This window comes from Primulina tabacum, chromosome 7 (assembly GCF_025594145.1).
Source record: "Primulina tabacum isolate GXHZ01 chromosome 7, ASM2559414v2, whole genome shotgun sequence".
NCBI lineage: Eukaryota > Viridiplantae > Streptophyta > Magnoliopsida > Lamiales > Gesneriaceae > Primulina > Primulina tabacum.
The window spans coordinates 30,179,143-30,195,062 of NC_134556.1; the positions used below are offsets into that span (position 1 = coordinate 30,179,143).

Here is a 15,920-nt window from a genome sequence, read left to right on the forward strand (position 1 = left end):
GCCCATCAACCAAACTCAAAAATCGAGCCCCTCAAATCACAATGACAGAAAAGTGGTTCTAGCTTGTTCGGTTTGTTGCAGCGTGTTTCATGTATCCTAGGACTCTTTAGAACATGCAAAAACAACCCTTAAACCTTTTCTAATCATGGCAGCCCCTTTTACAACATAATAAACATGTTTTTGGAGGAAAAATTAAGAGTTTAGAACACATATATGCATATATACGAAAATATCAAGTTGTGTGCCTTTTTTTCTTTCAAAACATGCTCACATAAATATTATGGTGTGATAGATATTTGAAGAAAAGAAATATGACATGCCTTTGCGTATTTAACGTACAAATTATCGTTGGCAAATCGAAGAACGACTACGAGAAGACCACGGATTGAAAACCTTGCAAACTTTCGAATTTTCCTCTTGATTATGATGTGTGTGTCGTGTCTTTGGAGTGAAAGGAGTTTGGGATTGGTTGGGGAAGTGGGCGTGAGTTGTTAAGTGAATTATGGGGTGATTTAAGGCTTTAAATAATTAATTATAACACTAACAAAAGTCTTGGTCCATTAACAAAGTTAATTAGGCCCAAATAGTCCATTAGTGCTTAATTAAAATAATTTGTTTAATAAAGTTTGCGAATTTATTAGCCGGGTTGCCAAAACGTTCGTATTTTTGTTAAAAATCCAACGCCGATAAATATCACGTCCCGGCGTATAAAATCACATCAAAACTCATTATTTTCAAAAATAATAAAAAACATTAATCATATTTTAAATAGTAAAAAACAATTATTTAATAAAAATTTTTCTATTTTTCAGTCATCGGTCTCCGTTCCTCGATCGTAACTCGAATAACCATTAAAAATACATTTTAATGCATCCATGCAGAAAAGTATATTTTAAACATTTCAATATGCACAACATAATTAATTTATGCAATTAAAACAATTAATTGAAATACAAAAGGAATTTAATAACTTGTATGCATGTGGTTTGTGTAGACCTTCGAATTTTCGGGGTGTTACAAGAGGATACTTCAGAAATGGTCAATCTTGAAAATGAACCAACTGACTGGGCCTTGGTGATCTTTAATCAAGAAAACCAGGAGCATGAACTAGAAGCTTCAGAGGCCATGTCTCCTGGTATGTCAATAGAAACTGAATCATTGTTCGAAGAAATTCAGGCCATTCAGACCAACCTTGTCGGTGTAATGACTTCCATTTTTGACATCAAGTCAACCCAATTTTTGCATACTATGAGGTTTGACTCTATAAAGTAGAATACTATAAGAAGACTGCAGCAAATCCAAAAGGATGTAACTTCATTATTTTCCAAATAGAAGAACTTCACAAAGACAGAGCGTCAGCTGAAGCACACTTCCAAACTCAAGCCTTGGTTGCAAGACATCTTTATTTTTTGGAAAACGTTGTCTCTAAACGAATGGATTTGCTGCAAGAAATCATGTTGAATGCAGTATCAAACCTCTCCTCTGAAGTCCGTATGTTATCTAAAAAGGTTGATGGGTTTGACAAAAAGGGGAAAAAATAAGGAAAATATCAGCCAGAGCAATCTTCGAAGTTGATCAAAAAGAAATAAAAGATTATTTGACAGATTTTTGAAGGTTATTTTAGTCCGTTAGAATATTCTTTATTCTTTGATTATTTGTACGAATCTGTACATTGAAAGAGTTATTTTACCTACAATGAGTTCAGTTGATCAGTTTCAGTTCATATTTTTTAAGTTTTGTCAAACACCAAAAAGAGAGAAATTGTTGGAAACTGAATTTCGGAAGTTTGACAAACTGAACGTTTGATAGATTAAACTAACTGATCAAGAAGACTGACAGAAACTGATCTAAAATATGTAAACTATCGGTTGCCAGTAACTGAAGAATAATACGCAAGTTTTAAAAGGTAATTGAACTAGCAACTGAACTACGCAGACAACTGACTGATCAGTTACTACAATCAGTTGTGAGCTTATCAAGCTACACTCTATCAGCTGATCATTTAGCTGTACACGTCATCAGTTAAGGAAAGGAACGTTCAACCGACAAGACAAAAGCTTACTGCAACGAGTAGTAGGATCGCCGCATTTCAGAAAAGTTGTAGTATACGACTGTCAGAAGAATGTTGACGTGACAAACTACGGATAGAAAGTTTCAAATCGTATTTAATATTACCGTTGGAGGCAAAGCCTATAAATAGCAGAGAAGAGCAGCTGAGAAATCCCCTCAACAACTCCACGAATCAACTCGATCGATATATTTTCAACTGAGCTGGTACTCTGCTGAAATTTTTGCAAAAACATTCAAAGCTCACACTTATTGTATATATTCATAGCATTCAAGGATATACTTCGAACTTACAAGTACAAAATGTTATCATTACAATACTTGATCTTGAAGAGATCAGCTGTACTAAATTATTTCAGTCCAGTTGAGTACTGTAAACTGTTTTGTAACTAAGAGTTTCAGTTTGGCATTGTTAAGTCCAAAACTGAAGTGGGTCTGTATAACTCTTTGTATCGATCAAAGTCTTTTAGTAAATATCATATCCTTGTGATAGAAGGAATGACGTATGAGTGTTTTAAATCTCCAAACATCCATAAAATCTTGTGTCTTCTTATATCAGTTTTATTCTATCTATCAGTCAGTTTATTTCCGCACTTTTATTGTTAACTGATTGATATTGACTTACAAGATTATCGAGTATCAGTCTACCACTAAACTGACTCATCAGTCGAAAAGGTTGTGAAAATTGTTAGTATTTATTCAACTCTCTTCTAAACAATCTTCCATCTTTAACCGATCTTATCATCATGTAATATGCATCGTGTAAGCATATAAACAAATTAAATATGAAATTTAAATCATTTGCATGTATATGATTTACATAGATTGGCTTTTGGATGCTACATTCCCCTGATTTCAGTCATACATTTTATACTACCTATATTATATATACTTATATTATGAAGTGAAACTTTCCTAATAGAATAATTAATTCTAATATTTTAGGAATGTAAAAATTATAATAGTACTTCAAATTTTTTTTTTAAAGTACTGAACCAAATTGTAAAATAATAATCATTCATGTTTTTCGGTTATTTGACTGATAAATTTTACGTGAATTATTGATAATACATTTTTTCGCTTCTTTTCAATATTATTCACTGCTCCTTCATCGAACTACATGTTTTTAAATTTTTTTCATCTACTTATGTTTAGATCCAAATGAAATTAGTTTAAAATCAAATCAGGGCATCGTTAATTTTTTATTTGATTTAAATTACTAATTATAAATTTTCAGATTTCGTACAAAATATATTTTGAAAAATATAATAAAGTTTTCTTGGACCATAGAACGGAAGATTTTGATGATACCCCGCCGACTGAAACTCAAAATCCTCAACCAAGTACCGATACAAGGATTTGGATGTAGCAAGAACTTTGGCTTGTTTTATCATGGGCACTACCCGCTTGATGAAATTCCGAAGCCATGCCTTCCATCTGTTCACAATGTCATGCTCAATCTCATACACCAGAATCGCCATGATGAGTCGATTAGTGTTTTCAAGAAACAGAATCAAAAGGGTCTCTCCAATATTGACGAAGTTGCCATTACTGTTGCCCTTAAGGCTTGTCGTGGGGACACGAAACTTGGTTCGCAAATCCATGGTTTTGTTACAGCTTCTGGTTATATGTCTTATGTCTCTGTGTGTAACTCTCTGATGAATATGTACTGTAAATCACGGGACTTGAGCAAGGCTTTATCTATCTTCGAGGACTTGGCGCACCCTGATACTGTTTCTTATAATACGGTTATATCAGGGTTTGAAGATAGCAGAGATGCACTGTTTTTTGCTTGTGATATGCATTCGGCAGCTATTGGTTTTGATGCGATAACTTATACTAGTGTACTTGCGCATTGCGCTGATTGTTATGAGCTGGGTTTTGGGATTCAGCTGCATTGTCTTGTTTTCATGTTTGGTTTGAACAATGAGATTTTTGTCGGAAATGCGCTAGTGACATTGTACTCAAAATGTGAAAAACTTGTGGAAGCTGAAAAAGTTTTCTTTGAAATGCCTCACAAAGATTTAGTTTCTTGGAATTCAATACTCTCGGGCTATGCTCAGGAGGGGAGTTACGGATCAGAAGCCATTATAGCATTTATTCAAATGGTGAGAGGGGGCATTTCTCTGGATCATGTCTCATTCACTAGCGTAATTACAGCTTGCAGCCAGAAAGGAAACTTGGATTTTGGAAAGCAGGTGCATACTTTGTCAATGAAAAGAGGGTACAGAACACATGTTTCGGTTTGTAATGTTCTGATGTCATTGTATTCAAAGTGTGCGATTGTTGAAGATGCCCAATTGATCTTTGAGAATATTGTTGACCGGAATGTGGTTTCGTGGACCACAATGCTTACCATAAATGAGGCCGATGCTGTGAACAAATTTAGGGAGATGAGAAGACATGAAATTTATCCAAATGATGTTACTTTTGTTGGGTTAATCCATGCCATAACAACAAATAGTATGGTGCGAGAAGGCCAAGTGGTACATGGATTATGTATCAAGTTAAATTTCCTCTCAGAATTGAATGTCGCAAATTGTTTTATTACTATGTATGGTAAGTTTAACTTCATGGAAGAATGCATTATGGTTTTTGAAGAGCTCAACTACAGAGATATTATATCATGGAATGCTCTATTATCCGGCTATTCGCTAAATGGAAAGTATCAAGAAGCTCTACAGGTGTTTTTATTGGTTTCGTTTGAGTCAAGACCAAATCTTTATACATTTGGAAGCGTCTTGCACGCAATTGCCTCTTCTGAATCACTTTCTCTAAGGCAGGGCCAACTTTGTCACTGTTTTATAAGAAAACTAGGATTGAATGCCCATCCTGTTGTTTCTGGTGCACTCCTCGATATGTATGCAAAGCGTGGGAACATATGTGAATCCCAGAAGATCTTCAGTGAGTTGACAGAGAAAAGCCAAGTTTCTTGGACTGCAATAATCTCAGCCTATTGTAGGCACGGGGACTATGAATCAGTCATGAATCATTTCAAAGAAATGGTTATGGAAGATGTGAAGCCTGATTCAATAACATTCCTCTCAGTGTTAACAGCATGTAGTCGGAATGGCATGGTTGATTCAGGGCTTGAAATTTTCAGTTCAATGATCAACGACCATTCTATCGAACCTACCCCTGAGCATTATTCTTGCGTTGTTGATATGTTGGGCCGTGCAGGTAGGCTGGATGCAGCTGAACAGTTCATGAATCAGATTCCTGGAGGTCCAGGATTATCTGTGCTCCAAAGCTTGCTAGGTTCTTGTAGGATTTACGGAAATGTGGAGATGGCTACGAAGGTTTCCGAAGCTTTGATTGCTATGGAACCCAATGAATCTGGTTCTTACGTATTAATGTCTAACTTATTTGCTGAGAAAGGGAAGTGGGAAAAGGTAGCAAAATTGAGGGCCATGATGAGAGATAGGAGAGTGACGAAAGAAATAGGTTTTAGTTGGGCAGACATCGACCATGTCGATGATTCAGCATATTTGCATGGATTTTCGTCTGGTGATAAGTCTCATTCGATGTGTAAGGAAATCTATTGGATGGCAGAGTTGTTAGGATCAGAAATGAAAAGAAGAAGAGAATACCATGCAACATTTGTTAACAAGAGACATGAATTTTCGGTCGCCTTAATATCTTCAAGTTGATCACTCTGTGAAAAGAAAACAAAACTATTTATGTTGCAGATATGGTACCATTACCCTTATGAGCTCCACGTGAAGGTCAAGACAATCAATTGTATTTGTATTAACAAGTGAGTCACATTCAAGAAATATGACATCAAAAAATTGCTCAAATTAAGAACTCAAGAAACCTTCGGCTTCATTTTCCGGTTTCTATTAATTTTGTTATTAATATTTGCATGTTCATTCAGGATGTATTACAATATTTTGATTACCAAGGCCTGTCAAAAATTATATGTTCACCTTCAGCGATATGTTTCGATGTACTTTTTTTATTTGATGGTTTGATCGATTTTTTAAACCAATTCTTTTTGTATACCAATGGAACTTTTGTTTTTTTCTTTTTAATCATATACCAATGGAACTTCTGAATAAGTATATATGTGATTGAAAACAAACTGAGCATTGCGGGCCCATCAAAAAACTCGGTGGCTTCAAAATTCATCCCAAAAATTAAACATTTATATTGAGCTCGGGGATGGGATGTTTATCACATACCCAACCTGGACACGCCCATTGAGTAGGCAGCGTGGATGGGAGTTTTTACAGTTTTCTGCTTAGTTTCTGCATCTCTTTTATAAATACATATTAAAGTCGGACATAAAAGAGTTAGATGATGAAGGTACAAGTCCACATCTTACCCCAGCAGGTAGATTCAGTGCACAAGTTCAAGCTTTAGGCATTGCAGGTGAATTAGCTTGCACAACCTCAACCAATATTAAAAACATCACACTCTACATGCAAAGAAGAAAAAGGCAACACATTTTTCATAACAAAAACACAATATGGAATCCATCTCTAGATTTTACCTTGCAACATTCCTTTCATAATCGTTGACAAAGAATACAGTGTCTCGTATAATACAACTTCATGAAATACATGGCACAAATTGCTTAAAGCACATTTCAGATCTAGTTTCTGTAATAAGTACAAAACGCAGACAACTCAAGCTCATATTTTAAGTAATGCTCCAAATAAATTGGACTGTTACCGCTGAAAGAAATACCAACAATCCATCATCTTGAAGTTAAGGACTGCAACTTCTTCTCGTAAAGCTTGGCACGTCGAAGGGCATCTAACGCCTCAGCTTGATTTCCCAAACGTTTCAAGTTCACTGCCTTTACCTTCTCAGCCTTCCACAGTTCCATTAACTGATCTCTCTCGCTGTTGCTATTATCTACGTTAGACTTGGGTGGCTCTGGTCTTTCTGCATCACGATATGTATTTTGGGAATCTTCCAATCCAAGTGACCGCAAAGCAGACAATAGCTGAGGATCAAGAAAATCCTCGACACCAACATCATCAACAGGTTCAGAAATTTTAGAAGAATCCAAAGATTCCGAGTCTTGAAACTGAGATTCAAGGGCTTTCGCCAATTCTAATTCAGCGTCAGCTTCTGCTGTTTTTCCTTCCCTTCTAAGCTTCAGTGCTTGTCTCTTATGATTAAGGGACTCCTGCTGTAATTTAAACCGTTCACGACTGGATAATGGTTTAACTGCGGAACTAGTATTAGCCTCTTTCTTATCCGAGGAAGAGACTTTAGTTATTGAAGGATTATTAAAGTTAGTGCTTGTATGAGATAATTCCTCCTCCACACGCTTTTCCAAGAGCTTTGCCTTCCGAAGCTCCTCCTTTGCTTCAGCCAATTTTCCTTCTCTTTTACAGGTGATTGCCTTCCTCTTGTGAGCCAAGATTTCTGTTTGGAGGAAACTAAAATGCGGTTGAGTATCTGCAGCCTGAGAGGAAGTCAATTCATGAGTAAATGACTCGTCATTCTCATGAGGTATCTCTTCAGGTTTGTCAAGTCCAACATTTTCAAGGTTTCTTGAATCTCCAATTTTGTTCTTATGCGGATCGACCCGAAGCGATAATACGGTATTTTGGAGGGCATCAACGGATGCACTTCCTTCATTATTTCCATATGAAACTTCTGGTTGTGTAGGTTCTTCATATGCTTGCAATTGTGCCTCCAATGATTTTGCCATTTTCAGCACTTCATCGGCCTCCTCGGTCTCCCCTTGGCGTCTCAAAGTGAGAGCTTTTCTTTTCAATGTTAGCAATTCCCTCTGGATTTCACTCTTACTTTTTCTAGGTTTCTCAGCTTGGACATCAAAAATAGTTTCTATAATAGAGGATCCACTCCTGTACTTTGAGCCCTTGTTTTTTTCTTTAGAAGTATTAGATGGAACTTTCGCATTATCTTCATCCTCCCACCCCATGTTCTTCAAAAGAGAGAGATAAGACGGATCATTCATATCTTGATCAGTCACTTCCTCTTCATCTCCATCACCGGAAGTCATATTCCCCTTGTCAGGAATCTGCCTGTTTCCGGTACTTGGCAGCGTGATAGAGGGAGTTTTATTCATATCCTCAAGCTGCTCCTCAAGAACCTTAGCCCTTTTCAGTTCTTCTTCCGACTCACCGAATCTGCCTTCTCTTCTGAGAGATAGAGCCTTCTTCTTCAGGTATATAAGCTCTTTTTGGACAGCCAGTTTACTACCGCTGGTATTGTTTGAGGGGTTCAAATTTTCGACAGTTTCCTTAGCTGAAAAGGACGGTTCACTCACAAATTGGGAGATAGAACCTTGGTTAACTATGAGAGATCCGTGAGTATCAGAGCCCTCGAGTTCCTTCTCAAGTACTTTTGCCTTCTTTAGCAGTGCCATTGCCTCTGCAGTATTACCAGCCCTTTTTTGTATCACAGCCTCTCTTTTTAAAGATTGAACCTCAATTACTAATGATTCCCTGTTAGAAATCACACTATCGTCCAGAAAATCCCCACCATTGGTATCTTCAGTCCAACCCAGTGATTTCAAAGCAGAAGCCATTTCTGGATCATCCATATCTTCATCAGTCACTTCAAAATTACCATGAACACCAAGATCATCGGAAAGGACTACAAACTGATCTAAATCAAAATTAACATCAGATTTAAATCTTGCAGAAATATCATCATTTTCATCAGCGGTCATACCACGCATCAGTAATGATAGTTCATCGTCAGAATCATCAGCCTGACCCAAAAGTTCCTCCTCTTCCATCTTTCTCTCAAGAACTTTTGCTTTTTTTAATTCTTCCTTGGCCTCAACGAGATTCCCCGCACGCTTCAATTCAAGAGCATTTTTCTTAAGAAAAATAACCTGAGCCTTTTCAACACTCAAAGCTTGGTTTTCTCGATGAGGTTTCTGTGAGACTTCTTTAATGAGAGTAGAAAGCTCACCCTCTAAAGTCAAAGCCACAGGCTTTTTTTCAGTGTCACGAAGATCTAAGTCTGACCATCCCAATTCTTTGAGTTCGGATGAAAGATCATCCTTTTCTTTAGTAATCCGTGTAACAGACTTATTCTTTTCAATATGTGCTTTAAAATCATCTTTATTTTGCTGAATATCATCCATGCTACTCGAAGATAAAGCCTTTTTGCGATTTTTTCTGATAGATAACTCCAGCGCTCCAGCCTGCCTCTCAAGTTCCTTTCCCTTTTTATAGGCTTTCAATGCTTCTTCAGATTTTCCATCAGCTTTTAAAGTTCGGTATTTATTCTTTTCAACCAGAGCTTGGTGACGCAAGTCTTCAGGGGTAGCTGCTCCAACATCTGAAAATGATCGAGCAGGCTGCTCAAGAGAGAGATTTCTAACTATATCTCCTTCAACCTGAGAAACTATTTCTTGTATGTTCGAGCATGATGGTGCCATGTTGTCATCACCCAGAACTTGGTTAAATGTTTCCTCCTCTTTCTTTGAAGTGAGTTTGGAGCCACCTGCAATGAGAGACATATAGTACAATGAGATACAATCTGCAAGATTTAGCATATACTACAACCTGGGAATTAAATAATCTTGACAACTCCATTTCCCACTCAGGATAGACATAAAAATTTGGTACTTAATTTCTGTTATTTCATCAGCTGAAAGGAATTTAGAACAGCAGACATACATTGTTTTCAAAACTCATTCCCAGTTTTACTCACAAGACAAAAGATTTCAATAAAATCTCTTATCATAAATTTGAAAGATGAGTAATCTAAAATATATTTGGAACTTTTCTCACCTAACAGTCAAAGTAATTAAATTAGTCGAAGAATTAGAAAGTCGCTTTGGCCCCAGTCAAATAACAAAAAGAGCTCATGTGACTAGAACTTCGACTAAAATCATTAGCACATATTAGACTAAATCATCTACTGACAATCATGGAGTAAATTATTTACAAAAACAATAATTTGCATCACGTTTAAGAACTTTCTATAGTAATAGAGCAAAAGAATAATCTACTCAGTTAAGTGTATTGAAAATAGGAATTCAAAAACTGATCCAATGGTGTGAAGAGAATATATTATGCTATTTACATAACCCATTTGTTTAAATAAATTCAAAAAATGATCTTATGCTTTAACATAAAATAAATCTGGTAATATAAAGAGCTATAATCCAAGGAATAAATTACAGAGTAAGTAAAACAAGGACAAACAATAAATCAACAGGAGAACCTCCATGAAGAGAATCAAATTTTCTATAAATGATAAAAATTAATATAAAAAAGATCCCCAATCGAAGGCCAATAGTGGATACATGAAATTACAGCACTAAAATAATCAAAGAACAGATATCACAACCTTGAATGGCATAAAGTAAGATAAGTTTGAAAAAATACCTTTCCCAGCTCTATTTTTATATCCATAGCGCATTTCACATCGTGCAGCCTCTTCTAATGCTTTGCAAGATTCACAAATGCGCACCGGTGAATCACCTTGTCCACGTAACACCATTCTTGACTGGGTACAACTGTTACAGAACAGGCCCCCACACCTGCGGCAATGGTGCTGGAAATTCATTGAGAACTTCAATAGTTAACACAGAGTTGAATTCAGATTATTCATGGGGTATTTCTTACAAAAGGAGAATAATAACAATCTTTAAAAGACACCAAAGTAAGTTATGTGATCTTTACAGTACATTAAACCAACTTCTTTGGAAATATACGTCAACCTAGATCATATTTAGAGAGATATTCAAAAAAATATGCTATAAGAAAACATTGAAATCAGAAAAAGTTCAGCAACCATGAATGATTGCATAGTTCACCTCAAGAACAAAATTCTACCACCGAGCCCAGTGCAGAACATCGCATGACCGAGTATTAAGCAAAAATATGAAGATCACCACTTCGAGATCATTCAACAGACCCCAGAAGAAACAATTTGATGGCCAGGTGTTTGTATATATCATTATAGAGATACTAGGTAGCTACGTAGCTATATCAAATTTTCCATGTTTAATATATACAAGGGATAACAAGACCTTTTCGAATCCACATCCAACTTAAATATCATTGTATGATGTGATAATATAATCCACGGTTGCGCACACTTGGCCACGGATCTAGATTTGCCCCTAGACCAGCTAGGGGAAAAAAACTAAACCAGCCTCTGATAAATGATATCTCCATACACCAAGAACCACTAAACACCAGCAGGAAAAAACTTCTTCAGTCATGGGTATCCGAGAAAACCACAAAAAAGGAAGACTTTGATCCATCAGAATATACGAAAGCCACAAAAAACTCAAAATCATCGAAAGGAATCACATGGGAATCAAGTCAAGAACGTAAAACAAGAAAATCAAAAGGCCCGGGAGTCAAGGAAGATGAACTAAAGGGACCTTGCGATTGATGAAAGTGAACTGCGATGAACATCCCTGGCAATGTGAGGCGTCAACCACCCAATTATTCCCCCTCAAAGATGGCTTCGGCGGCAACCCAATTTTCTCCAACATCTTCCCCCCTTTCCCTACTCGCTTCTTCGGTTAAATTTCAGATTCTTTGATCCACAACGATTATGGGAGGCGATTTTGATCGATTCTTTTATCGATCAATTAATAATAATAAACTGAAAATCACAGAGAAATCAAAATTTGGGATGGATAATAAATAATACTGAATACATAGGGGCCATCGAATCTTCTGTGAAATTTCCTCTTGACTTCAGGCCTCTTAGCACAAAGACGACGTCGTTTCCAAAAGTGTGGAAAATTATAATTATAATTAGGAACTAAACGATCGAGTTGTTCGAGAGCTCTTCAGAACTCTGGCTCACTAAAAAATTCATTCGAATTAAGGATATTCGGGTCGCAAGCTCACGAGATTGTTTGGGAGCTCGAGCTCAAGCTGACTCGTTTATGTGGCCCGAGTTCGAACTCGACTAATTTGTTGATCTATTTTGTTGGGCCGATAATGCAACATTAGAAAGCAACATGTATTGTTTATTTGTTTTATCCCACATTGAAATTATAGTAAAAGACAAGACTATAAATTATATAATATGAGAAGTCTGCTCCCTAAATTTTCATATATTAGTTGGTTTTTTGGCTAAAAATACTCAAATACCTTGAAAATGAATTTGTTTAACGAATTTGCTTCAAGAGACGAACTCGAGTTAAACTCGTTAAACATGATAAACGAGTTATTAACGTACCGAGCTTGAGCTATTAAATAGTAGGCCTCATATGATATTGTATCACATATTTATATTCATGAGACGTGTCAATTTGATTCATATGCATAATTAAAAATATTAATTTGATAATAAAAATAATATTTTTCATGAGTCGGCTCGGGTCGGAAAATCATCTAAAAAATTGACCCGTGAAATTGTTTCATAAAAATATTTAAAAAAAAAACACAAACTAAAATAGACCAAATTTTTTAATTCTCCCGAAATTTTTTTTTAGTTTCTTTAAGTTTATTTTTCTAATTCACCCATAGTTTCAAAATCACAAACTAAAATAGACCTGATATATGTCTTAAAATTGTTTTGAATATTATCTACACCAAACATTTTTACAACAAGAAAATGAGAATAAAAAAACTAACGAAATACAAAGGATTTGACTAGTCGGGTGCTTGCTAAAAAATCAAATTAAAGCTGGATGACGACTGGATTGATCGATTCCATTAATTTTAATTATTTATATGATGATTGGTGTTGGTCTAACGTACAACAATTTGAGATAATAAATATGAAACTAAAGAATAAACTGGACACCGAGATTTACGTGGTAAATCTCTAAAAATTATTAGTGTAAAAAACTACGGGAAAGATGAAAAAAATTTCACTATAATATTTTATGGTGTACAAGTCACTCACTGTGTTTTCAAACAGAACACACACTCTCTTAATACAGGAGAACAAAACACCTCACAAATATTATAGAACTAAGCACTCAAATACTATAAGATGAGAGAAAACTCGAACATGTGATGATTTCAGAATGAAATGAGGAGCTCTATTTATAGAGCCCTTTGTCCGTGTCGCGTCTTCAGTCTTCTATCAGAAATAGCCGATCACCACGTTTTGATTCACAAATTCAGCCAACCTTTGTTGACTTAATGACAATGCATTTAATGCATTGTTATTATTATTATTTTTTGCCGACATTTCTCCCACTTAGAGATTTGATTGAGAATAAAAAACATCTCCACGCATCTTTTCAATCTTGTCATTGCCTGACGCTTACATTTCTGCTAGGACACTTGAGGATCTACACCACTCAAACTTATCAGTATTCACTGGCTTGATCAGAAAATCAGTTATGTTATCTTTTATATGGATCTTCTGTATATCCACAATTGCTTCTACTACTTCCCGCACAAAGTGAAATTGGACTCCAATGTGTTTCGTCCTTGAATGAAAGGCCGGATTCCTTGCAATGTGAAATGTGCTCTAACTGTCACAAAACAAAGAAACCTTCTCTTGTTTGTGTCTGAACTCATCCAATAATCTTTTAATCTATATTGCCTCCTTGCAAGCTTGAGTAGCTGTCATGCACTCTGCCTCTGTCATAGATAATGCTACAACTGTTAGTAGTTTTGAAACTCTTCTTACAGCTCCCTCTGCAAGTGTAAACACATAATCAGTAGTAGATTTTATCTTATCAGATTCACCTACATAATCTGAATTGACATAGCCCCTAAGTGTAATATCTGATCCTCCATAACATAATGCAGCATTTGAGGTACCCTTAATATATCTAAGGATCCTCTTAACAGTGCTCCAATACTCTCGTCTAGGATTCACAATATACCGACTAACTGCTCTCATTGCTTGAGCAATGTACGATCTTGTACAGATAACAACGAACATCAAACTTCCCACTATTGATGCATATAGCACTCGAGACATCTTCATCCTCTCTGTTTCATTGATAGGACACATCTTAGAGGACAAATTAAAGTTCATAGGAAGAGGGGTCGAAATTGGTTTACTATCTTTTATGTTGAAAAGTTGCAAGACTTTTTTTCAAATAAGTGTTATGAGAAAGCCAAATAATTCTTTTACTTCTGTCTTGGTGAACTTGCATCCCTAGAATCTTATTTGTTGGTCCCAAGTTTTTCATATCGAATTTCCTAGCCAACCGTGCCTTCAATCCTTGGACTTGATCTTTGTAGGGGTCTGCTATCAATATGCCGTCCACATACAACAGAAAAATGATATAATCATCATCAGAGCTCTTGAAATATGTACAAGAGTCTACACTCAGTCTGTTTTATCCAATGTTCATGATATAGAAATCAAATCTCTTGTACCAACACCTCAGCGTCTATTTGAGATTGTACGAAGATTTGTTCAACATGCAAACCAAGTTTTCTTTGTCTTTTTCCGCAAAACCTTCTTGCTGGAGCATATAGATTTCTTCTTCAAGATTTCTATGAAGAAATGTTGTTTTCACATCTAGCTGTTTTAGATGTAGGTCAAACACCGCACATAATGTCAGAACCACTCTGACGGTTGTAAGCCGAATCATAGGAGAAAATATCTCATTGAAGTCAATGCCTTCTTTCTGAACATATCATTTTACCACCAATCTAGCACGATACCGCTCCACTTGGCTATTACCATCACGCTTGATCTTATAGACTCATCTCTTTCCAATGGCTTTCCTCTCTCGTGGTAGTGTAACAAGATCTCAAGTTTTATTTCTGTCTAATGCCTCCAACTCCTCTTGCATTTCTATCATCCACAAAGATACATCCGAGCTTTGAGTAGCCTCGTGCAAACTCAATGGCTCACCATCCTCTGATAATAAACAATATGCAATGTTGCTTTCAGTGATATAATCTGAAAGCCAACCTGGAGGTGTTTTGTCTCAAGTTGACTGCCTCACATTGAAAACCTCATACTCAACATGTTCTTGTTCTTCGTGCTGTGGTACTGCTTCACAAGAATTTTGACTTTCATTCGTCTTATTTTCCACCTGAAATATAGTAGTTTCTGAATTCAGTGTACCTTTGTCTCCCTTTACTTTATCTTCCTCGAAAATAACATCTCTGCTGATGACAAGCTTCAAGCAAAACCTTTTTACTCCATCAGCATAACCCAAGAAGATACATTTTCTGGATTTTGAATCCAACTTCGATCTTTCTTGCTCATTGTACAGAACGTACACAGGACTTCCAAATGTATGCAAATAGAAATAATCTATCGGCTTCTCAGTCCACATCTCCATCAGAGTCTTCAAATCAATCGCCCCTGAAGGAGAACGATTGATAATATAACAAGCGGTTTTGACTGCTTCTGCCCAAAATGACATGTCTAGACCCGCAGTCCTCAACATAAATCTTGTTCTGTCCAACAAGGTTCTGTTCATCCGCTCTGCTACTCCATTCTATTGAGATGTGTAAGCCATCGTTAATTTTCTTTTGATGCCCTCAGTTGACAATATACATCAAATTTGTCACCGGTATATTCTCGTCAATTGTCAGTCCTCAAACACTTGATTTTCTTTTCTGAATCAAGTTCAAACCGCACTTTGAAATCTTTGAAGATCTGGAAAGCGTCTGATTTCTTCTTGATTGGATATACCCAACATCTCCTAGAAAAATCATCAATAAACGAGACAAAATATCTCGCTCCTCCTAGGGATACAACCGGTGCTTGCCAAGCATCTGAATGAATCAACTCCAATATGCTTTTGCTTTTGGCAGTAGAAGTGCCAAACTTTAATTTACGTTGTTTACTGGTAACACAATGCTCACAAAAGGATAATGACACTTTTGTATGTCCCGGCAGCAGCTTCCGTTATGAGAGAATTTTCAACCCTCGTTCTGACATATGCCCGAGATTTCTATGCCATAACATTGTTAATTCTTCTCCTGAACCAATTGATGCAACAGCTA

At 36.3% G+C, this 15,920-nt stretch overlaps 2 protein-coding genes across 3 annotated transcripts; one reads left to right on the forward strand and one right to left on the reverse strand.

The window, feature by feature from the left end:
- The first annotated feature begins 3,180 nt into the window (after window positions 1-3,180).
- Window positions 3,181-6,028, forward strand: LOC142551236 (pentatricopeptide repeat-containing protein At4g32430, mitochondrial). Its single transcript, XM_075660365.1, has one exon. It carries the CDS (start codon window positions 3,372-3,374, stop codon window positions 5,715-5,717), a length of 2,346 nt encoding a protein of 781 aa, XP_075516480.1. The 5' UTR covers window positions 3,181-3,371; the 3' UTR covers window positions 5,718-6,028.
- Window positions 6,029-6,539: 511 nt separating this feature from the next.
- On the reverse strand, window positions 6,540-11,740 carry LOC142551237 (uncharacterized). Of its 2 annotated transcripts, none has more exons than XM_075660367.1 (3): window positions 11,408-11,740; window positions 10,401-10,555; window positions 6,540-9,510 (listed from the first exon to the last, which is right to left on the reverse strand). In XM_075660367.1, the coding sequence occupies exons 2-3, from the start codon at window positions 10,513-10,515 to the stop codon at window positions 6,770-6,772; spliced, it is 2,856 nt and encodes a 951-aa protein (XP_075516482.1). In that variant the 5' UTR covers window positions 10,516-10,555; window positions 11,408-11,740; the 3' UTR covers window positions 6,540-6,769. The 2 variants fall into 2 exon arrangements, with proteins under 2 accessions (XP_075516482.1, XP_075516481.1); XM_075660366.1 differs by having other exon boundaries at window positions 10,401-10,569; window positions 11,408-11,739.
- Between the last annotated feature and the right edge of the window lie 4,180 nt (window positions 11,741-15,920).